The sequence below is a fragment of the Diabrotica virgifera genome, chromosome 7 (genome assembly GCF_917563875.1).
Source record: "Diabrotica virgifera virgifera chromosome 7, PGI_DIABVI_V3a".
NCBI classification, from domain to species: Eukaryota; Metazoa; Arthropoda; class Insecta; order Coleoptera; family Chrysomelidae; genus Diabrotica; species Diabrotica virgifera.
In genome coordinates, this window is record NC_065449.1 from 13,411,914 (window position 1) to 13,437,307 (window position 25,394).

A 25,394-nucleotide genomic window follows, 5' to 3' on the forward strand; every position below is an offset into this window, starting at 1 on the left:
AGGGGCGTATTTCCTAACCTCAAAAGTAACTGTCATCTGAAAAATAAACAAAATAGTTATTTTCTTTAAATTTCTTATAATTATAGATAGTAAAAATAACCTTTGTATTAATTGTATCATAAATAAACAAAAATGACTTCTATGTTTGATCAGTTTGAACAAGCAGCTATGAATACTAAACACACACTGGATTCAGAACTGGTAGGTCTTTAATTGGATTGATATTCAATCAAAAATAAGTATTGTTATAATTTCAGTGTACAGCAGGTTTTATAAACATGTCTTTGGAACCTGAGCTGCCGATATTTTCCAAAAGCAAGAAGGATTTTTCGCCTTCAGAAAAAATAACTCATGTAGCCATTGCTAACAAACATTTGGTGATTTTTATGTCAAATTGTGTGCTATTTCGTATGAATCTGAATAATCCACAGCAAACATCAGGTAATGTCTACGAGAATCTTACCATAAAATAAATATTACAAGGAGAATGTGTCTACATTTACCCAATGATTGTTTTTATATACTCAACCCTCCAGCGGATAGGTGAGGCCTGTGAGTCTACTCCCATATGAACGTATAACATAAACTTGTCAGTTTTTGATACAATTTGAACCCTTTTCTACTAATAACAATATAATTCCTCTTCAAATTTTGTATGTGTAATTTTTTGTAATATCTTTATGCGTCATCTATATACGTTTGATTTGATAGAAAGTTACCTCTGTAGTTCTTCTAAATGTAAGTACAGAATGTTTACATCGTTGCACACACACATAGCACACATACAACAAAGTAAATCCTAGCTCCAGGGGACATGAGATTCCCAGAGTTAATTGGGATACAGCTGTGTAAACAGCTACCAAATGTGCTGGTAATCTTTTGGAAGAGGACCCAACACCTGCTTTAAACAGAAGAGTTTATTGCATAAAAACCAAATATTTTTCTAGTTCACCTTGCATCTCTGTCATATATCTGTACTTCTAGCTCTGTCCCATAGAGGCTTACCATCGATTTTTCAAAGGCTTTTCATCTCTGCTGTTTCAAGCAATCTTTTTGTCCTCTCTGTGTCAGGTTGTGTTTCTGCCGCGTATGTCCTTGGAAGTAAATACTACTATTATAGAATTACAGAATGGATAAATAGTTTAAGAAAATGTATTTCATCTTCATAATTATTTTTATTTTTTTCACTTTTGTCCTCACTGGCCACACCTGTGTATTTGTATAATTTAATTTCACCCTTCTGCTGAAGGGTTAAAACTTGATATGGTATAATTTTTCTAACTTATCATAATCAGAAAACAATTACATATTTCAGAGATCTCACTATCAAAGTATACAACCACCTCTAAGCTTACCAATCTGTTTTTGGATCCAACTGGAAACCATTTACTTTTAACATTCCTTTCCAAAGTACCTGATGGGGGTCCAGAGCTACTGTATCTATCAAAGAAGCTAGATAAAGTAAGGACTACACCTAAATTTAGAGGCAACGACTTTACAGCAGTAGCTTGGAATCCTCTGAATGAATCTGAGAGTACCACTGGACCTATTTTGTTAGGTAAATGTTTTTAAATTACATATAGAGCAATAAAAAACATAATTGAAGTATAATCAAAAAATTTATTATTAACAAATATTAATGATTAAAGTAATCACTGGTACCGATCTTCGTAGACTTTCACAAAGCCTTCAACACCGTGGAACTAGACAGTATTATATGCTCTGAACAACAGTAGAATAGACTACCGCTTTACAAAGTTAGTACAAGCATTGTGAGACAGGGTGACACTCTCTTGCCTAAATTATTCATAACGGTCCTCGAATACGCCTTTAAAATGCCAAAGTGGGAAAATAGAGGAATAAAAATAGATGGGGAAATGCTCAATCATCTGCGTTTTGCAAATGATGGATAGTACTTATCACCGAAGATTTGGGTGAAGCACAATAAATGCTACAAGAATTAGAAAACGTATGTTCAACAATAGGTCTAAAAATGAACCTCAGTAAGACCAAATTTATGACAAATTTAGTTTCCAGCGAACACCTAACCAGCAAAAATCAAGTGGTCGAATTGACAGAAAAGTACATATATCTCGGTCATGAAATCAGAATAAGCAATGATAATCAGACCTGTGAATTTCAACGACGAATAACACTTGCTTGGGCGGCTAAGAGCAACATCTCGATAATTATGAAACGGAAGACATTTGACCAATGCGTTCTTCCTATTATGACATACGGAGCAGAAACTCTCACGCTCGCAAAAACAGCACTAAAAATGCGAGTGGCACAAAAACGGATGGATTCTCGGCGTCACAAAAAAAGACAAAATAAGGAACTAAGACCCGAGGAAAAGAACAGGTATCACTGATGTTGTTGAACATATAGCCAAGCTGAAGTGTAATTGGGCAGGCCACGTAGCGAGATTAAAAGACTCAAGATGGACAGAAAACTAATTGACTGCCGTCCAAGAGAAGACAAACGCAGCAGAGGATGACCACCAACACGCTGGATGAACGACATTAAACGAATATCCAAGAAATTGCAACAAGACGCACAGAACCGTGGAAAGTGGCGAAAAATGGGAGAGACCTATGCCCAGCAGTTGACGGAAGAGGTTGCATGATGATGATGAGTGGTTAAAATGGTACTCAACACAGTCATTACTAACGAATATTACGATAACAAATCTCTCTCTACGCAGTAAGATACTAGATTAAAATGGCTACAATTTTAGAAACCAAAGTTGAATTATTACTCTAAAAAGTGGCGTAGGTATTATGGTATAAACAAAAGAGTTTGAATGTGTTTCAGATTATTTTATTTACTTTAAAATTGTGTTAAACAAATTTTATAATACAAAAATAAGTTCTGTAATAGGTACGTATTTACAGTTATTATGAATTCTTTATCCCAAATAAGGAAGGATTATCCAAGGCGTAATTTAATTATGTTTTTTTAATTGCTCGTTATTATGACAGCAATTAAAAGCTGTTAATAATTATCGACGGTTTTGTATCTCAGGTACTTCTAAGGGGTTAATATTTGAAACTGAAATTGCCTTGGAAGGGGACAAGTTTTTTGCATCCAGTTTTTCTTCTAGCTTGGAACAATATTGGAGACAGGTAGGTTGATCACAATTTTCATAATTTAACTGTTTCTTTAGGGAGAGTTTGAGCAACAATGTTTTCTACTTCTTCCTAATTAATAATAACCTGTAGTACCAGTTATTAAACATTTTAACATATTTTTTCATCTCATATTTTTTTTCTATTATTTGCAAGCTACCAAATTATTTGCCGCTGTATGGAAACAAGGATGATGATGGTTTGGTAATTTAGTTAATATTTTAATGAATAGTTATCTAAAAAGATTATTTATAACATTTAAACTATCATTTCTACATACAGTGGGCATGTAAAGATTGGCATAAATTCATTTTTTCGTGAAAAAGCGATTTTGGAAATGAATCCCTAAACAGGGCGATTTTTATGTTTAAATTATGATATTTGGCATAATATATATCATTCTAGTGACGTCGTCCATCTTGGCGTGATGGCGTAATTGATGACTTTTTAAATGAGAATAGGGGTCGTGTTCTAGCTCATTTGAAAGGTTATTCAATTCTCTATTCACTAATATAAACATTAATTATTTATACTGTTTTATTGTCCATCATTTTTTTTAATGAAATATTAATTGACACACAAAAAGAAGGTCTGCAATTTATTTAATTCAAAATCAAAATACATTTTACAGCTGTCAGAAAATAGAAAAAAATGTTTAATTCACAAATAAACACTGCTTTTCGCTTAAATTCAATGCTCAAACTGCCACCCACCTGCCTCTTGGCTATTTGAACATTTAATTTAAGCGTAAAGCAATGTTTATTTATCAAATAAACATTTTTACATTTTTTTCCTGTTTTCTGTCAATTCTGTACATTCTTCTTTTTATGTCAATGAATTTATATAATTCAAAAATAATTTTTGAAAACCTGTATAAATGATGTTAATGTTTGTACCTATTACTAAATAGAAAATTGAAAAACCTTTCAAATGAGCTAGCACATGACCCGTATTCTCGTTTAAAAAAATCATCGTTTACATCATCACGCTCAGATAGATGACGTCACTAGTATGATATATATGCCAAAAAAGTTATAATTTAAAATTAAAATTCGGCCTATTTCGGGATTTGTTTTCAAAGTCGCCCGTTCACCAAAAAAAGAATGTGTGTGTACTTTGTACGCACGTAAGAAGTTATACTTCTGTTATATGATTTCAACGAAATAAATATACTTTCGAACAGTTTATTTATATTTTATTTAAAGATTAAACTAATTTTTACTTAGTATTTTTCAAAAAATTTTATTAAAACAATACCAAAAATTAAAAAAAAATAGAAAACACCCGGATTCGAACCGGGGACTTCTTGATCTCCAGTCGAACGCTCTACCACTGAGCTATACTCCTTTTGTTTGTACGTGTGCGGATTACCAGATTTCTCAGACATAGTGTCAAATAGACCAAGTGAAGTATAAAAATACTTTAAATATTACTTATTTTCTTATTCCCGAGGTAGACAAATCTAAAGATACAAAAATTATAATAAATATATTTACTAAAAACACTAATATATTCCACACCTTTTTTGGACTAATGCAAACATAACGTAAAACATTTAGCAACGAACTCCATACTGTCTGTGTGCGCATGCGCGCAGAATAATCAAAATTCACTCCCAAAAATGAATTTATTCCCATCTTTATGTGATCACTGTATATACAACGTGTGATTTGCATTATGTTGAACTAATCATATTCATTCTTACATTTTTAAGGTTTTTGACATTGGAAAAGGGCAAAACAACCCAATACAAGGACTAGAATTTTTCAGAATTCCTGGCACTGACAAGTTTGTCATAATTGTAGCCACCCCTTCAAAACTATATTACTTTTCCAGTTCAGTTAATGTTAACGAAAAGCCAGTGTTACAGCAAGTTTTCAACAAATACTTAAATGTGCCTGAAGCTCAGACTTTTATGGAATGTCATAGCGACAAAAAGTTTTCAAAACTGCAATTGTGGTCTGAAAATTTAACCACACCTAATTCTTTTGCTTGGGTAACCAGCGAGGGAATATCGTTTTGTCAGGTAAGTGTACTAACAATTATCATTAGCCGTTTTGAGTCCACCACTGAACATAGGTCTCCCCTAATAACAATATGCTGTGGATTTAAAGTATGTTTTTTAAAGTAGGATCAAGATTAATTAATAATTATTGGCTGCACTCAACAGATTTTTTAACGTCCCATTTAATTTGAAATCTGTAAATTATTTTACAATAGGCAAACGTTAATGACATTAACACAAAATTTAGAAAAACTGTCCAGTGAGAGTTTTCTTTTAAAAATCCACAGGGAAAAAGTTTCATGTAGTTGGCTGTATGCCATATAATACAAAAAACGACAAAGATCCTTTATAAAAGGTATATATTTCAAAATCCCTAAAAAGGGCTACATCTCAGAACTAGCTTTCGATTGGATGCCCAATCATCATCAGTGCTTACCTAATGGAATTGGAGTCATCCCGATTAATTAATTTTCTTGACCTCACTATTACCAGATTAAATAACCACTTCGATTTCAGTATCTTTAGGAAACCGACACAGCCACAGACTGACCATGTCATACCACTATCTTCTAACCACCCTGTCACACAAATTTGGAAATTAACAATAATTTATTCCTAACATTCAGTACAATTTGCTAAGTTTTAAGCCCAGTTGCTTTCTCTTAGCAAATATATGTGTCCTCCACGTTAATCGTCGGTCCCGATGGATTCCTTTTATGGATATATTCTAATAAATGCGCACCGACCCGCGGGCTAGTCGTGGATTGCTCTATATGTTACTACATTTTTTAGATTGACGTTGCCATAGACTCCATAAAATCGATTGAGTCAAAAACAAACTTGATCCCATACCCCAAAGCACTTTATGATGATTCAACTCCACAAAAATACCCCATAGCAGTGGCTCTAACCCAGTTCCACATTCTCCTAGCCTATACAGACTCAGTGAAAGGAGTATGTCTATTCAACCAGGAGGTAGTGTATGAAGACAACTACAACGAGGCATTTGGTAGACTGGTAAATTTGGTGAAAGATGTGAGAACAGGTGATATTTGGGCTATAACAGAAAATTCTGTGTTTAGGTTTAGAGTGACTCGCGAAGAGAGGAATATATGGCAGATATTTTGTAATAATGGAGAGTTCGAATTGGCTAAGAAGTATTCTAGGGGGAACTTGCAATGCTATAACCACGTTTTGATAAAAGAAGCTGATAAGTTGTTTGCAGATCAGAAATATGAGCTCAGTGCCCAAAGATATGCAGAGACTGAAAGTAGCTTAGAGGAAATATGCCTGAAGTTCATTGAAGCTAACCAGCATAATGCTTTGAAGCTGTTTTTGAGGTTAGTTACTACTTCTTCTCTCTTTTCGTTAATATAACACGGGGAGGTGACATTCTAGCTGTAATATTCCATTTCAGATGCAAATTGGACACACTAAAACCCCAAGATAAGACCCAAATCACTATGATAGTCATTTGGGTCATGGAACTGTATTTGGTAAAACTGGAACAGATGCGTCTAGCAGGGTTAGAACAAACGGCAACATATGCAGACTTGCAGAAGGAGTTCGATGTATTTTTAGCCTTAGACGAAATCTCAAATTGTATCAAAAACAATAAGGGCACTGTTTATAATCTAATGAGCAGTCATGGGGATAAAAATAACGTCTTAAAATTGACTATACTCAACAAAAACTTTGAACAGGTAAGGTTAGGTTTGATTAAGTTGTTTTGAATGAGCTTATGTTAGATTAGATTAGTAATTTTAGTTTCTAATCTGAACTAGTTGTGATAATCAGCCATGTTATTATGTAACAGTTCCGTTATTTGGAATTGGGGAAGTTCTACAACTTAGTGTTGCATAGAAACAAAACATTAATTGAATAGCTTTGGAAAAGTCAATACATAACATAATTCAACGGGCAGTTTCTGTTTTTTTTCTGCTGTGCAGTGATTTTAGGAGTGAACCAGTGGTAATACTCAATACAATTCTCAAAAGGAAAGACTTTATGCACATCTAATAAATAAAAATATGCTTTTAGGCTTTATTTTGAATAAAAATTGTGTTTAAAAACATTTTGTAAAGAATAGTGTGGAATCTGTTATAATAATTGAGTTTATTATGTATGGACCAAGAGCTAGCAACGTCGGAAAACAAATCATTTTAAGACGGCTGATTCTTTCATATATTGTTCCCTATGCTTCCTCGAACACCGTACCGGCCATCTGGCTACTGATACAGGTTGCGTTCATTACTGCGCAGCACACTTGTACAGGTAAACATATTATCGAATTTAAAATTATTGTAAGACAAAAAATTTTTTTGTCATTACTTTTTAAACAATATTAGAAATATGAACTGTAATTGCCAGACATTTCTGTGGTTTAAAAAGTAATGACAAACAATTTTTCGTCCTAAAATAATTTAAATTCAATATACAGGGTGATTGATGAGCGTGATAAACCTCAGTAGATCCGCTATAGTAATAGATAGCAATAAAAGTTAATAATAAAAATTGTAGCCAACTTTCAGCTTCACATAACGAAATTAGACTGTTACAGGGTGTTCGATAACGTAGTGGCAGACCAAACTTATGTTTTTTTAAATGGAACACCCTATATTTTATTTTATATTCGAAATCCTCTTAACTTCCCCATCACAAAAATATAAAGGTTTGTTATGTTATATAGGGCTTTTACAAAGTTATAACCAGTTTTTTTATGAAAATCGTAACAAGTTCAGCTCCCTGTAGAAATAAAAAAAGCACAACAGCGATGGTTTATTGGTGCCATATTTTTTTGTTGATTATGAAAATTTTTAAGAATTGTTGATATTGCTAATTTTCCTTATATCGAATACAGGGTGAGTCAAAACGCAAGTACATTCTTTTCTCAGAAATTTTAAATGGAACACCCTGTATTTTATATTAATATCGAAAAATATCATTACCGTACTTTAATTTTTGTATAATATTCCCTATGCCTAAATTTGTCAGTTTTCGAGATATTTTCATTTATCAGAGCAAGTTATTAATTAGGGTGTTCTATTTAAAATTACTGTGAAAATAATGTACTTGCGTTTTGACTCACCCTGTATTCGATATAAAGAAAATTAGCAATATCAACCATTTTTATAAATTTTGACAATCAAACAAAAAAATATGGCACCAATAAACCATTGCTGTTGTGCTTATTCTTATTTATACAGGGAGCTGAACTTATTACGATTTTCATAGAACATTGGTTATATCTTTGTAAATACCCTGTATAACATAACTTTTATTGCTATCTATTACTATAGCGGATCTACTAAGCTTTTTCACACTAATCAATCACCCTGATTTTGTGTTTACCTGTGCAGTAATGAACGCAACCTGTATCAGCAGCCAGATGGCCGGTACGGTGTTCGAGGAAGCATAGGGAACAAAATATGAAAGAATCAGCCGTCTTAAAATGATTTCTCGAAAACGTTGCTAGCTCTTAGACATAATTATTACCATATTATATTTTTTGACTGTTTAAAATATTTAATTTTCACGAATGTAGATAATTCAGCAACACATCTTCAAAAACAACTTCCATGACGCTCTGGACGTGCTCAAAAGCCAGAAGAACTACGAGCTTTACTATCAGTTCACCCCAATTTTGATTCAAGAAATACCGAAATACATGATCAAGGTACTAATAGAGCAAGGCAGGAAGCTGATACCGTTGAAGCTCCTACCAGCGATGGTAACCTGTAGCAGCGAGCTGCACGCTAGAGAAATCATTAAATATCTGGAGTTTTGTATTGACAAACTGAAGAATACCGACAAAGCTATACATAACTTCTTAATTTCGTTATATGCCAAATACGACTCAGACATGTTGATGAAGTATTTGAACAAATGCGATGCTGAGATGTTGAAATACATGAATACACAGGGCCAGAAGCTCACGATGGTAAGTTAACTTAAATAATTTAAAAAAAAAGACTAAGTTTTCAATCTAATAACACATAAAACAATATTAAAATATTATTCTACATCCCATCAGATTAAAAACAGTAGGAACCTTCTCTGGTAACAACCTCCGAGGCTTCTAAAAAATACAAGCCATACGGATGCCAAGACTATAGGAAGATGAGGGAATTGTACAATTTAATATAATTCACATCTCGTCTGCTCAGCGTGGTAAAAGCTCCAACGAGAAGGTTTCTTACGTACTCCAAATAGAGTAAATAAATTATACATTAAAAATTTATATACATTTTCAATTTCGTTGCAACCCGAAAACGCAGCACCATTATATTCTAGTTCAATCAGAGAGTGCAGCAAGCGTCTATACCGGTTTCGGGACTTTTTTTGCCTCTCGTCAGTAGACACATATGCTCTTCTCTCTGACTGAACCAGGATACTCCGACGCGTGCAGTCTCGGATTACAACGAATGAAATTGCTGGGACAGTAGCGACATCTGCTAAGAAACAGACTAAGTTTTCAATCTAATAACACATAAAAGAATATTAAAATATTATTCTACATCCATCAGATTGAAAACAGTGAGAACCTTCTCTGGTAACAACCTCCGAGACTTCTAAAAAATACAAGCCATACTGATTCTGAGACTATAGGAAGATGAAGGAATTTTACAATATATAATTCACATCTCATCTGCTCAGTGGTAAAAGCTCCAACGAACCTACTCAAATAATTTTATTTATTTAAAAAAACTCAACAGGCCAGGCCTATATATTACATAACTCATCAGTATCAAGTTGGGTACCTTCTTGTCCAATCATGCTCCTTGCCTACTAAATTGACTTACTATTATCCTTCATTCATTCCTGTTTGTTGTTGTTTCTTCCCAACCATCAATTCCCTTTTTTCTGAGATCTTCCTGTGCGTTTTATCAAACTATATTTGTCTGGGTCATTTTCCTTTACCATATTTTTAATTTCTCCATATTTGCTTTTTTGGTTGTCCATACTTGGCTACCATACGTCACTGTGGCTCTTATTACCGTTTTATATATCCTTAGCTTTATTTTTCTCGATACATATTTGGATTTTATCAGTGGTCTTTGCTGATCTGGCATTCAGTTCCCTTCTTTTTGACATTTTTCATCTATAATAACTCACAGATACGTAAAATGGACCACTCTCTCGAAATTGTATTCTCTTACTTCATTAGATACGAATGTAAACTGTCCCTCTTCTTTTTGCTCTGTATGTCCGAGTAAGTATCATGTACTTTGACTTTTCCTGGTTTATTTCTAGATCAAAATATTTTGCCTCCTTTTCTAATCTTTTCATAACGCTTTTTAATTATTTTCTTGTTTTCGCTAGAACAGTAAGATCATCAGCGAAAGCCAGACATTTCTGATTATTGTTTCCAGTACTAATAAAAAGCACAGTGGATGAAATTTTCATTCTCATCTGTATTTTGCCCATTCAGTAGTTCACTAAAATGTCTCTCCCGTATGCCCATCAGTGATAATTTTTCGATTTTGATTAAATTTATGAATATAATAGGGCTTTTCAACGCTTCTTTCTCATTTGTCATATAATATTAATATATTTGGCTTTTGTCATATGTCATATAATATTAATATATCTACGTCATACGTTATTGGTATATACGCTGAGCTCGTAGGTAGAGGGGATAATTAAAAATTCGCGAGCGCCAATAGTGACAAGTCTGTAAGCTTTTACGGGAAATTTGACGTTCTGCATTAAGAGTTGCATATAATTTTTACTAAATGTCTCACGAAAGTTGTTGTATTAAAGAGTGCCAAAATACTGCGGTTTAGTAACTGTGTATTCGACAGATTTCCTGTCGCTAAGCATAAAGTTACATTATTTGCGAGGGCCGAAAGTTCCTTAGAATATACAAAAAGTTTCTTTTGCATGAGATATGTATTTGAAATTAAAAATCACACTAAATTTTCTCTTTTTTTTTTTCACCCCTGTAACTGATTAAAATAAACAGAAATTTTCAGGGACTTTTGACCCTCGATAATAATGTAGTCTTTCATTCTGCTTTTAAATTTTTCAAATATACTTATTGGTTCTCTCAGGATTCGAAAAAAAGTATCTAATTCATTTAAAAAGAGTTGATCCGAAATTTCACGTTTAAGCTCTTAATTAATTATTTAAGCGCAATAAATGCATAATTTATTATTTAAGAAGTATTATACTATAATTATATTAAATTATTATACTTTTTTGTAGAATATATTTTTTCTAATATTAGTTGTCAACATAAACTTCAAAACGATAAGCAAAATCTTAAAAATAATCATAATGAATAATAAATTATATTCATACTGATATTAATTATCGATTACAATCCAATTACTTCTTTACGTTGTAAATATTACACGATAAGAATTAAATAATAAGTTTGAAACAATTATTATTTGCTTTCTTCATTTCCTCTTTAAATTTCCGGCCGAAACAGGAACACTAGTCATCCGTTAGATGGCGATACCAGCGAAACTCACCGAGGATAGGCAACACTTTTTTCTTTCCAGCGAAATTTCCGGCGAAAGTTATACATAGTAATCCGTTCGGTAGGTGGCGATACCAGCGAAGCTCGGAGCGTATAGTACATAGACATATACAGTGATAACAGTGGCAAAATAGCACAAAAGATGTAAAACGTATTAAGTTGTGAGATAAAAAGAAATGAAACTAGTCGAGCTGGGAGATTTAGCGATATTAACCTACAAATTTACATTATATTGATTGTTTCCCACCTTTAGACGTATAGGACGAGTTTGGCAACTGCCACGGTCACAATGACAGTTTTAGTTAACATACTCCGCTGATACGTGGTCATTTATTATTGGTTGCATTTAGGCAACACTTATTAATATAAGGTGTATTATAAGTTGCCTACTTCGATGCCTAGTCACCATAACAGCATAGCAGGTCACTAAATTGTTAAAATACTACATTTCCTTGTATAGGAAAAGTCAAACAATAAGGGATGCACGTAATTTTCCCCTTGTTGCCATATTCTAAATTTGAAAAATATATAGGGAATAATCAGATTTTTTGACATGCCATTCATATTACAGCGAGCATTTCATTTCATCGGGTAGAATTAGTGACGAGTTTATATGACGTCATTATTATATTGACATATCATATGACAGATTATTTTTAACCCTTTCCCTATCTGGCAAATTGGCTCTGCCAAAGCCATTTTTCAAAACAAAACCCTTTCCCTTCCCTATCCTTGATTGGTCGATTAGGTTCGTAATAGGTTTGTTGTATGGTAGGTTTATTTAGGCGTTAATTTTAAGAAATGTTGCTGGCTAAATGGACACAGCTCCCAAATGCCATAAAAAAGAAGAAAAAAAAATAAACAAACAAAATCTTACATAACCTTCTATATTGCAACATGACTTTGACACTTATATTACAGATAGTTGTTTCACACTCTTAAAGGCAAAGAGAAACATTGTAGCCGGTAGCTGTTTTGGTAAACATACATATGTTTTTTATTCGGCAACAGCGTTTTCCTGCCAAACCAAACGGTAGCAAAAAAACTAATATATGAGGAAAAGTTTGTTTGTCGTCAAGTTTGTACTGGTGGATTATGATGTCATTAAATCTATGACGTACATTCCTAATTGTTTAACTTTCAGTTTAAATAAATGATTTCCAAATAATGTCTATGTTTTTAGGTAAATTTTGACATACACTACGCCTTAAGACTGTGCCACGAGCATGACCATAAAAGAGCTTGTGTTCAATTGTATGGCTTGCTGGGAATGTGGAAAGCTGCTGTCGACTTGGCGCTGACCATCGATATGGACTTAGCTAAAAAGATGGCTAATATGTCACCCGAAGACGATGTCGAGTTGAAGAAAAAGCTTTGGCTAAAAATAGGTACGTATTTAGACAAGTATGGTCCTGAAACTATTTTCCTGGGGCATTTCTGTGTTATCTTCTTCATGTGCCACGTCCTTTAAGGACATTGACTATCATCATGGCCCATTTTACTCTATCTGGGTGGCTACTCGACTGCCGATATACGATTCATTCTAATTAGTACGGCGTGGCATCTGCGCGCTTTTATCGTCCATAAGAAAAACATTGGCCTATCTAAGCAATGTTCCGTTCTTAACGTAAAACGCTGTATAGCAGTGGTGCTCAGACTTATACTGCGTGGGATCTACCACATAAACTTCAAGCTTCCAACGATCGACTGATAGTAAAAAAAACAATTTTGAAAATGACACACTTTATTGCACATTTCTATTTGATAAAAAGTTGTAACTACAGAGAGTCGTAATTACAATCATGTTTTTCATTTTAATTTTATTTGGATGTTGATGCATGGCACTGCGTGTCATCCACAAGTTTTTCATATTATGATGGTACGTAATTACCGAGGACCAAAAATGCAAGCATCAGTTAGCCGATTACAATACTTTGATTTTACTACCTTAATTTGGGGAAATGCAGACTGACACAACTATGTTGATCAAAAAATGCTGTGAACTGCAGAGCTGCTTGCCCCAAAGACGGATATTTGTCTCGCGATATAAAAGACAAAAAGTTTCGTATTGGTCGCTCTGGATTGAAGATATACATCCGACATTATTTTCAGTACCTCATTTTGGACGGAAATTAGCTGATTGAATCTAATTGAAAGTAACGGAGATTTCAGTGGCAATTTTTTTCATCTCTTCACAAGAAAATTCTTCTTCTTCTTTTTATATAGACATTACTCTGGCAGTTTTTCAATGTGCCTCCAGTAAGTTGTCATTCCATCTTTTTCGTGGTCTTCCCACTGATCGTCTTCCTATTGGGGAACCGTCTCTCGCCGTCCTTACTACTCTATTTGTTGTCATTCGGCTTATGTGGTCGTTCCATTCTACTCTTCTGCTTTTCACCCAGTTATTAATGTTGTCCACCTTGCATCTCCTTCGTATATCTGCACTTCTAGCTTTATCCCACATCGTCTTGCCATCGATTTTTCGCAATGTTTTCATCTCTGCTGTTTCTAGCATTCTTATTGTCCTTTCTGTATCAGGTCGTGTTTCTGCCGCGTAGGCCATTATTGGTCTGACACAAGAAAATTGATTAGACATAAATATTACAATATCTGTGTTTTTTAAAATCAGCGAAGTGTATCAAACTCACTACGTACTGCTTGCAGCTCAGTCTCCTAGTAATAAACATAATTCAAATGAGGGTTACCTTCTTTTTTAAAACGATGGAAAGTTGTTTAAATCCTTTCTGTTCATTTGATTAATCAATAATTTCAATTTGTCGATAAAAGAATGTAGGTACTCTGCTCTAGTGATGTTGAAAAAGTAACTATTCGTTACAAAGTACTCGTTACTTACGAATACCGAAAGTAACGATTACTATACAGATAGGCAAATCGTTACTTTAATTACTCTGATTACTTCGTTACTTCGTACCAATCGTATCAGACGGAGTAACGACTATTGTATCTACTTTGATTACTCTGATTACTTCGTTACTTCATACCGATCGTATTAGAGCGAGTAACGACTATTGTATCTACTTTGATTACTTTGATTACTCTGATTACTTCGTACCATTCGTATCAGAGCGAGTAACGACTATTGTATCTACTTTGATTACCCTGATTACTTCGTACCAATCGTATCAGAGCGAGTAACGACTATGACTATTGTATCTACTTTGATTACTTTGATTACTCTGTTTACTTCGTACTTCGTGAAGGTCGTTATTATATCGGAATGCCTATACAAAATACCTACCTACTGAGAAATACGATTCTCGCTATGATTACCGGTACTCAAATACAAAAGTAATCATAATAATCAAAGTAACGAATACTGTAAATGATTACTTTATACAAAATACCTACCTACTGAGAAATACGATTTTCGATATGATTACCGGTACTCAAATACAAAAGTAACAAAAGTAATCATAGTAATCAAAGTAACGAATACTGTAAATGATTACTTTATACAAAAGTAACGATTTGTAACGAATACTCGAAAGTAACTATAATCAACATCACTACTCTGCTCATCACATCGATAATAATTGTTTTATTTTTATCCTGTAGTTCCAAATTAAATAGGTTCAAATGATTTACTAAATCTGATACGAAAGCCAGATCACTCAGCCATTTTTTGGTTTTGAGGTAGATGAGTGTCGTTCCCTCGTTCTTCTAGAAAACAAATTATTTCAAAAATTAACTCCTGGAACCTATCTAAAAATTTTCCACGGCTCAACCACCTCACATCTGTATACAAAAGTAAATCAGTGTGTTCCGCAGAGTCGCTAGCTTTCAATCGCGCTTTAAAAAGACGTTGTTTCGAGCTTCGCGCCCTGATTGAATTCACAATTTTTGTTGTCATCTTCATGACGTCTTTCATATTTAAAATTTTGGAACACAAAACTTGCTGGTGAATGATGGAAAGTGATCTTTAGCTCGACAAAGTGCAACACATCCATTGTTAACGCCAGTCATGGATGGTGCACCAGCTGTTGTAATACACACTAGTTTGTAAATCGGTAGCTCTTATTATGTTACAAAATTAAAAAACAAAACGTTGTATATATCTTCTCCGTAATTTTTTTCTTTCAAAGGCGTTATTAACAATAATTCTTCTTTAGCAAACATATCAGAAAATACCATCCTAATAAAAATACATAACTGGGCGGCATCATTAATATCGGTTGAGTCGTCAAATTGCAAAGAAAAGTATATTATACACTACTTTTAACTTTGCTTTCCAAGTCTTTCCCATGATTTAGATACGTCTAAGCGTTTCACGTTAAGTATTGAACATTGCGGAGATAGCCGCATGATAGTAACCGTTGAACGTTACAACGATACTTCTTTGATAGCAGACATAATATCTTTTCCATTTGTATTTTTCCGTGAATCGCGATCGACTTCAAAAACTTTGGCGATCGACCGATCGATCGCGATCGACTCTTTGAGCACCACTGCTGTATAGTATCTCTATTTTATTTTTAGCCGAATACGTCTTCAAAGACAAAGAAGATGTAGGAGAGATGATTGACTTCTTAAGACAGTGTGATCTCATCAAAATAGAAGATATTTTGCCCTTCTTTCCAGACTTTGTTACCATTGACTACTTTAAAGACGCCATATGTAATTCCCTCAAGGTAATAAACGATACATAACGAATACTTGATATTTGAGTTTATGTTTTCGCTAGGAGTACAACCAGAACATCCAGAACTTGAAGGACGAAATGGAGGAAGCGACTAAGTCTGCAGAGCAGGTTAGAGAAGACATTGAAACGTTTAGAAACCATCGTACGATCATCAATACTACCGATACTTGCGAAGTTTGCAATAAAACGTTGTTAATAAAACCTTTTTACATGTTCCCTTGCCATCATAGGTTCCATAGTGACTGCCTTCTAGCTGAACTCTCACCATTTCTGGGTAGGTTATGTATCTATTATTAAAAACTGTTAATTAATTAGTGAATTTTCTATAAAAACATTTGGTACTCCATGTTATACAGTGCTAGTCAATAGTCCCCTCCCCCTCGTATCTTTTGAACGCTTATACTCATGATACTAATACCATTGATTATAAATATTCCTCTAGATAGCTCACCTCTTGGTAACCGAAAGACGTATCAACAACTAGATGGCGCTACTCGAAAACCGTATCGAGATTTCTCATTCCCTCTCTGACTTGCGAGGAGGTAGGAGTAGTGTCAGGGCCGAACTTACCCTATAGGTGTATTATCTGTGACAAGTGTTGTGACAAGTTATAGCAAAATTAAAAAAAGGACTCACATTTTAGATAAAATGGCCTCTGTAACGCATAAGTGTGTTTACGCGGGATGTTTTGAAAGAAACGATGGAACAAATAATAATATATCTTTCTTTAAATTTCCACTGAAAGACGTATAGTCCATTCTTTCACGGTTTTTCGTCTAAATTTTAAAGAACCGCTTGGATTGACATGAAATTTGGCATACGTATAGCTTACATGTCAAAGAGAAAAAGTGATATTGTGCCGATGTGTGCTTTTTCCCTGGGGGTGACTTTCACCCCCTCTTTTGGGTGAAAAAATATATGTCAAAAATAAGTCCGGAAATGGGTAAACTGACTAATTTTAAGTAACTTTTGTTCTATAGAGCTTTATTATTCTATTAGTTCTATTAGAGAATTATGACAGGTGATAAATAGCAGTCTGATTTTTGCATGAGAGTTTAATCTCTGTTCGGAGAGTTTAAGTCTGTTCTGTCGGACAAAATAAATGTGCCGTTTTCGTGGTCTGACCGTTCCAAATTTTTAAGCTGTTCCACAATTAAAACTGCCCCTGTTTCAGTGTTCCCATATATCAAAGTTTGTCCGACTCGACACCCTTAAGCTATTAACAAATTTTCAGCTTGCTATTAATCAACTTTTTTTTCATACGCGGGATCCAGACCTATAAGTATTTTGTCGAAAAAAACGTTCTTAGCAAAAATATAGCCTATAAAAAAGTAAAAAAAAATGTTGTACGCGTTAGGTCTCTGGATCTCGTAGAACCAGAGTTATAGCCAATGAAAAATAGATTCATATTCACCAAATTTCAAATAGAATATTTCGACGAGAAATATCCAAAAAATTAAGCAATTTTTGGGGAAACCCATTATAACTTTTTTAAAGTGTTTAAAAAAAGCTTATTTTTGTTTTTACAAAAAGTTTCTAACATTAAATTTAAGCAAGTTACGTTCAAAATAAAGTTGGTCCCTTGTGTTTTTGCAAAAAAAAATCGGGAGGACCACCCCCTAATTAGCAACTTAAATGAAATTAATCGTCACCGCTCCAAAAATTTTTTTACTTATGTTGTGTTTATATGATCTGTAAAGTAAAATTTTTAAAAATTTAAATTTTGAAAAATATGCTTTTTTTCAAAATAACTTACAAAATTGTTAGAGATACCAAAAATCTCGATGTTAGGCGCATGTAAGGATCAGCCTGCAATAGAAATAGGAAATCAGAGGATTTTAACTGTGTTCGATACACCCCACTTATTAAAAAGTCTAAGAAATAATTTTCTTAACAAAAAGTTGACGTTTTTTGCCGATTATAAACAAATATCGTGGCAAGATATTGAATACACATACAACATCGATAGAACCAGTGTGAGAGCACGATGCATGGTGAAAATGACAAACGTTCATATAAACCCTAATAATTTTCAAAAAATGCGTGTAAAATTAGCAGCACAAATTTTTTCCAACTCAATTGCCTCAGCAATATCAACAGCAATGTCTGTAGGGCAGTTACACACCAAAACGGCTTCTCTTACTGCCGAATTTTTGAAAATTATAAATAATATTTTTGATGGTCTTAACAGCAAATATTGTAGTGATAGTAATCCAAACATAAAGCCAATGTCAACTTTAAGCAAGTCAACTGAAAACTTAAAAGCAGGTTTAGAATATTTTAAAAAAATTAAAGTTTTTGAAAATCAAAAAGAGAGAAATAATATTCACTGTCTACACGGCTTTCAGTGGACCATTTTCTCAGTTTTATGTTTGTGGGAGGAACTTCAAAAATAATATAATGTGTCATATCTTTTAACATTTTTTCTGAACCAAAATCCTCTAGAAAAATTTTTCTCTATTGTGCGCAATAGAGTTAGTCTAGTGCGTTCATAAAAAACATGTGTTTTTACTTAATAACAGGCGGTAGCTGGTTTGTCTTTAGTTTCATGCGTGGAAGAGAATGATGCTAGATCAAAAGTATATGTTTTATCTCGTCAGGTATTAATGACGCACGGGTAAATAATCGTGGACTCAACTGAAGGTTAAACTACACTATTAGCTTTAGTTTATATATACAGTAGATATTAACAAGTATTTTATAATATCAGGAAAACAATATCAGTATGTCTTAAAACATTGGAATCATATGGAAACTTTTTTATTCAGTTTAGGGAAAAATGTATTATTGATAAAAACTTGCACGTCCTAAAACTCAAAATGAAAGAATCAGATGTCAAATATTATGAGTCGTATACCAAGTTTGTTAAAAAATATTAATTCTTCTCAAGAGTAATATACCTTCATTTTTAAAGTACTTTCATATAAACATGAACGTGATTTTTAATTGTTCTCGACTTTGATTAATAAAATGTTTCGATATTGTCAATAATGAAAGTACTTCTTGAGAACAAGAAATAATAAATATCTTTTTTTCCTAAAATTTTAATTTTACTATCTTAGTTTGAAAAGAATTAACATTTAAATATACTTATTTACTTTGTTTTGAAATATGATCTAATTAGTGATGTTTTAAACTTTCTAATCCTGTCCGTTTATCAGCTTTTACCTATTGTTCCTAGGCAGATGGCCCTCAACTATTTATATGTTGGAAATTCCCTGTCATTTTATCAGTATATATGTATACCAAATTTCATGCCAATCCAATGGATTCTTTAAAATTCGGAGGTTTTGCAATATTTTACCTGGGGTGAATGGGTTAGATCTGGAAAGAAATTCTGTATATCAACTTCAAATAGTTTATTTCGCATTAGTTCTGAAAATATCATTCTTTTACAAATTGCAAAAAATAATTTACATGTGAACACTGCTAATTTTATTATGTATTTTCTATTTTGTTGTTTTTTTGTAGTGTATTAATAATTAAATAATTTTTAAGAAACCTCTTCACTATTTTTATTAATCAATTTTTAGCGTTTTATCTGAAGTAAAATCGGAATTCCAAAATAGAGATTACAATCGCGTTAAAATTATTTGTTAAAATGCTGAATACTACCCTTATATCGTTGTCTATTACGCCAGCCAAGCGACTCAAATTTATTTTTCAATCTTGGCAAAAATTTCAATAAATGTCGCCACCGTCCAGCCAGTTAGTACTTAGACTTGAGGGGCAAAGAGGTGTAAGTGGGCGGAGTTTAACACTGAATTCGGTTTTACCTAAAGGTGAGGTATCTATGTACTTATTAATCAATGCTAATACATAATAAGATAATATATTGCGCATCCTGAAGAGAGCGGAGTCGTGACGTAGTTGGAAACCTGCAAGTTCATAATGGTTCGTAATATCCGATTAGTTTGAATATGGTTTTTCAACGATCCTCATTTGTTTCGAGCTTCTGTCATATGTTGTATAATATATGACATATGACAGAAGCTCGAAACAAATGAAAATCGTTGAAAAGCCCTATTGTTCGCGGTTATGATTAATGTGTAATACTCACAACTGTGATTTTTTCCGTAGGAAGTCACTGTAACTATAATGTTTCATTGGTGTAATACTTGGGTATTTATTTAATATATTTCTTATAAATTCTTGTATAAATGTCTGAGTAACTTAATTACAACCTGACTTTGACAGTTATTTTGACAGGAATCACGACACTAAAATGTTTTCGAATAGGGCTTTTCATTGATTGTCATTTGTTTCGAGCTTATGTCATGACCTTATACGCAGCAATGATGATGGAATTGTCATTCCGAAAACGTTCTGTGATGTATCCGGAAAGGATATTTTTAATAAATACAGTAGAACCCCGATTATCCGTGCGCGGAGTATCCGGGCTGCGGATTATCCGTGCTATGATTTTCCATTACTAAAATTGCATTTTTGAGGTTTTATCGTTACTCAAATTGTATTTTTTAGTGTTTTTAAAATGACAATAACTAGTGTAAACCGCAAAGCTAGGGATTTTAAATAGAAGTTAAAAGGGTGAACATGTCGCATAATTATCACGAATATATGAAGTTGGCAATAAAGCAACAAGGCATATCAATAGATACAAAGTGAATCTACAAAATGTTATATCTCAGTTTGACTCTTTTAAAAACATATCTTGCACGGAAATCATTGAAAAGATCGACTTTTCAACAACTCTGTGAATCATTTTCCAACCAAGTAAGTGGTTTCTGCAGAAAAGATCGTAGAGCATAACAATCTCTGGGCCAATATGTGGTAAGCAAGCGGATTTTCACAAACTCTTGATAATCAAAGAATCTTTCAATCGGATTCACTCGAAAATGAGATTCAAGACCAAGAAAATGATGGGACGATATCAATCAAAAGAGTAACTAATCAGAAGGATTAGGAAGCTGCCAATATTGTACTGGATTATAGTGTGCAACGAGAACCTTCAGACTTTACCGATATTTTGAACTTGCGCAGAATACGTCAGAAGATTAAAAAATCTTGAAAAAGTTTTTTGTGGTGGTTGCATATGTAGAATTATTAAAAAAATGGCGAAAGAAAAACAAAACAAGTAATTGGACTTCGTAAGTCCTAGCTTTTCACCCAAAGTAATGGAAAGTAGAACTGGAAGTCGATATTTGAACTCTTCGTGTAACTTTGCGTCGATTGATATACGATTTTACTAATTTTGAGTCATTGTTACTAAACTTTGGGTCTTCTTCTTCTTCTTTTAGTGCCTATTCGTTTCGAATATTGGCGATCATTCTGGCTATAATTATTTTATTAACTGATGCTTTAAATAGATTAGTTGTTGTTGTGGAGAACCATTTCCTCGGATTCTTTAACCATGATATTTTTCTTCTCCCAATTTCTCGCTTTCCGAATACTTTACCTTGAAGGATTACCTTCAGTAATCTGTATTTGGTGCCGTTTCTCATTATGTGTCCGAGATATTCTAACTTTCTCCTTTTAATGGTATACATCACCTCTCTTTCTTTACCCACTCTTCGTAATAGGGTCTCGTTGGTTATTTTGTCAGTCCATGATATCCTTAGGATTCGCCTGTATAGCCACATCTCGAAGGCTTCAAGTTTTTTCTCCATTGCTTCAGTTAGTGTCCAGGATTCAACTCCGTAATACAATATCGAGAAGATATAACATCGTAGGAGCCTTACTTTTATCTCCAGATTAAGGTTGTGGCTTTTAAAGAGTTTGGTCATGTTAGTGAATGCACTGCTAGCCTTCTCTATTCTACATTTTATTTCCTGTGAGTGATCCCATTGTTCATTTACTATTGTTCCAAGATAGTTATACTGTTTTACTCGGTCCACTGGAGTATTATTGATAAGTAGTTGGGCGTCTCTAATTATATTTTTGCTGATAATCATAAATTTAGTTTTTGTTATATTTACTTGAAGTCCAAATCTTTCACTTACTGCATTTACTTTGCTTATTAGTTGCTGTAAACTGTTCAAACTGTCTGCAAAAATAATGGTGTCGTTTGCATAGCGGATGTTGTTTAGGCACTCTCCATTTAGAAGTATTCCATGTTCGCAATTTTCCAAGGCTTCACTAAATATTTCCTCTGAATATAGATTAAATAATATGGGTGAAAGTATACAACCTTGTCTAACGCCTCTTAGAATCTGGATCGCTTCCGTTGGTTCACCTCCAAGATTCGTTCTTATTGTGGCTGATTGGTTCCAGTATAAATTTTGTATTATACGCCGATCTTTATCATCCATTTGGGCTTTTGTTAGAACATCCATCATTTTTCGGTGTTGAACTGTATCAAATGCTTTTTAGTAGTCCACAAAGCAGGTGTAAATATCGCAAGTCATATCTCTGCATCTTTGAAATAATACCTGTAGACTAAACAGTGCATCTCGTGTACCTACGCCTTTCATGAATTCAAACTGTGTGTCTTGTATTCTCTCTTCGCATAGCTTGTATATTCTACGATGTATAATTTAAAAAAAAAAGTTTTAGTATATGGCTCATTAGACTTATTAGCCTATATTCTCCGCACTTTTTTGCTCCCTGTTTCTTTGGTAAGGTAATAAATTCTGAAACTAGCCAATCTTTTGGAATATTGCCTGTGACATAGATATTATTGAAGATTTTACATAGTATTCTTAAAGATTCATCATCAAGAAGTTTAAGAAATTCAGATTGTACTCCGTCTGGTCCTGGAGCTCTACCTTCTTTTAGTGATATTATGGCTGTTCTTATTTCTGCCACTAGTATAGGTGGTCCTGTTTCCGTAGGTATTGGGGACTGGTTCTCCCTCTCATCAAAAAATAAATTTCGTATGTAATTTTTCCAGGTATCATTGATACTCTCTTTGTTCACGATTATCTCTCCATTGTCATTAACAAGTTTACTTATTCTTCTGTTTTTATATTTGCCTGTAATTTCTCTTACCTTCTTATGCACGTTGAAGTCGTCGTATTTACTTTGAAGAATTTCGATTTCTTGGCATTTTTTCTCCAGTTCTTTCTGTTTAGCTTCTCTGATCTTTCTCTGTATCTCTCGCTGTAATGTTTTATACATGGAGTTATCGTTCTTGTTTTTCCTTCTTTCTTCCATTAGTTGCAGAATCTCTGTCGTCATCCATGTCTTATTCTTACCTTCTTCGTTCTTCATAAAATTGTCTTTAATGTCGTCTATCGTTTTATTAAGGGATTTTATCTTATTTTCTGTGCTTTCCGTTGTATTATCGATTTCTTTAAATTTTTTATTTAATGTTTTGCTGACTATTTCTTTTACTTCGCTACATTTCAGTTTTCTCATGTCATGTTTTTTTACAGTTTTACAGTTTTAACTTTGGGTGATCATTGTTTAAACAGAAATAACTTCAAAACTGGAACTAAAGATTCAAACTTTCAATACGCTTCGATTGATGTGTTACATGTACTATTTCTGCGATGACAATGGCACTTCTGGTTAGAACTTTTTAACCGGAAATGACATAAAAACCAAAATTTGACATTTGTTCTCATCTTGCTAAGGCACGTCGAATGATATATCGCTTATACTATTTCGGTGACTTTAAAACAGTACTTACGGTTGCAACTCTAAAACCGGAAGTCCGATGTCAAATTTCTCATCTTTAATACCATCCTTGGGTTATAAGCTTTCATTCGACACCTCATTTTTGTCATTCTATCTGTATTAATAACGGAGGAGTTGTATTCGCGAACGGACAGACAGTCATGAAACCGGAAGTATATATTTGTTCTCGTCTTGCGAAGACGCGTAGAATAATATATCACTTGTACTATTCCGGTGACTTTAAAACAGTACTTCTGGTCGTATTTCTAAAACCGGAAGTTCTAGGTCAAATGTTTCACCTTTATAATGACGGTCAAATTTATCACCTTTTTTACCATCCTTGGATTTTAAGCTTTCATTTGACACCTCATTTGTCATTCTACCTGGTATAATGACGGATGAGTTATATTCGCGGTCGGACGGTCCGACGGACAGACAGTTTAGGTCAAATTTCTCACCTTTAGTTCCATCCTTGGATTATAAGCTTTCATTTGACACCTCATTTGTCATTCTACCTAGTATAATGACGGAGGAGTTGTGATCACAGACAGACAGACGGACGTGGATAATTTAAAGTTTTCACCCATTTTTTCAAAATTGGGTGAAAACAATATACATATTATAGAACACGTTTAGTTTTGTATTAGACATAAGCCACTGAAGGAAACGCTAAAATCGGCAACATTACTTATTCCACTATCGTTGCTTAATCGCCGAATATCGGCGGAGGACGGAGTTAGAATCGGCGTGAATGAGGTGCATTAGCGTGGGAAGAGGGCACCGTCTCGTACTCGACGGCGCGCAGTGTTGCCATTTATACGGTGTATATCTAATTTAAAACTAAACGTATGTATTATATACAAGAAATAAATATGCGGATTATCCGTGCTTTTCAATTATTCGTGCCATGTCCGGTCTCTTGGAGCACGGATAATCGGGGTTCTACTGTATACCTTTTATAAAGGATTTTTAATACATTTTTAGCTTGTACTGAGTATTTTGTGCATATGCAAACTTTTTTTATTTTTAGGTCCAGCAAAAAGATATAGACTAATGGATTTGGATAAGCAGTTGCAATCTTACAATAACCAAGTAAATATTGACACTATAAGCACCGGTTCGGCAGGATTGTCCGCCAAAGATCAAATCAAGCTAGAAATCGATAATATTCTAGCATCCGAGTGTCTGTATTGTGGAGAGAATATGATTAGAAATATAGATAAGCCGTTTATCGAAGATCACGAGTATGAAACGATAATGAAAGAGTGGGAATAAAGTTTTTTATTATCTTCTTTATATAGGCACAATATTTATTAATAACTTTATGTGATATGTGTATTATGTTAATAAAACTATTATTCTTAATCGTTGTTTTAATGGGTATTTTCTATCATTTTCTTTTCCATTACTTGGCACTAATATACAGGGTGTCCCGAAAAGATTGGTCATAAATTATACCACAGATTCTGGGGTCAAAAATAGGTTGATTAAACCTCACTTACCTATATACAATAGTGCACACAAAAAAAGTTACAG

The 25,394-nt window shown here is 33.6% G+C and overlaps 1 protein-coding gene across 2 annotated transcripts; it reads left to right on the plus strand.

The window, feature by feature from the left end:
• On the plus strand, nucleotides 1-25,223 carry LOC126888797 (vacuolar protein sorting-associated protein 18 homolog). Of its 2 annotated transcripts, XM_050657173.1 has the most exons (13): nucleotides 1-201; nucleotides 258-441; nucleotides 1,316-1,558; nucleotides 3,025-3,125; nucleotides 3,285-3,332; nucleotides 4,843-5,154; nucleotides 5,926-6,473; nucleotides 6,551-6,836; nucleotides 8,678-9,073; nucleotides 12,804-13,008; nucleotides 16,118-16,269; nucleotides 16,323-16,554; nucleotides 24,889-25,223. In XM_050657173.1, the coding sequence occupies exons 1-13, from the start codon at nucleotides 133-135 to the stop codon at nucleotides 25,131-25,133; spliced, it is 3,021 nt and encodes a 1,006-aa protein (XP_050513130.1). In that variant the 5' UTR covers nucleotides 1-132; the 3' UTR covers nucleotides 25,134-25,223. The 2 variants fall into 2 exon arrangements, with proteins under 2 accessions (XP_050513130.1, XP_050513131.1); XM_050657174.1 differs by lacking the exon at nucleotides 3,285-3,332.
• Nucleotides 25,224-25,394: the final 171 nt, after the last annotated feature.

What these genes read in the sequence shown, in the direction of transcription:
- LOC126888797 (XM_050657173.1), top strand. Translation starts at nt 133, where the DNA reads ATGACTTCTATGTTTGATCAGTTTGAACAAGCAGCTATGAATACTAAA. An exon ending in ACAAGGATGATGATGGTTTG is followed by an intron (nt 3,333 to 4,842) that starts GTAATTTAGTTA and finishes TACATTTTTAAG; the next exon opens with GTTTTTGACATTGGAAAAGG. An exon ending in AAAGCTTTGGCTAAAAATAG is followed by an intron (nt 13,009 to 16,117) that starts GTACGTATTTAG and finishes TTTTATTTTTAG; the next exon opens with CCGAATACGTCTTCAAAGAC.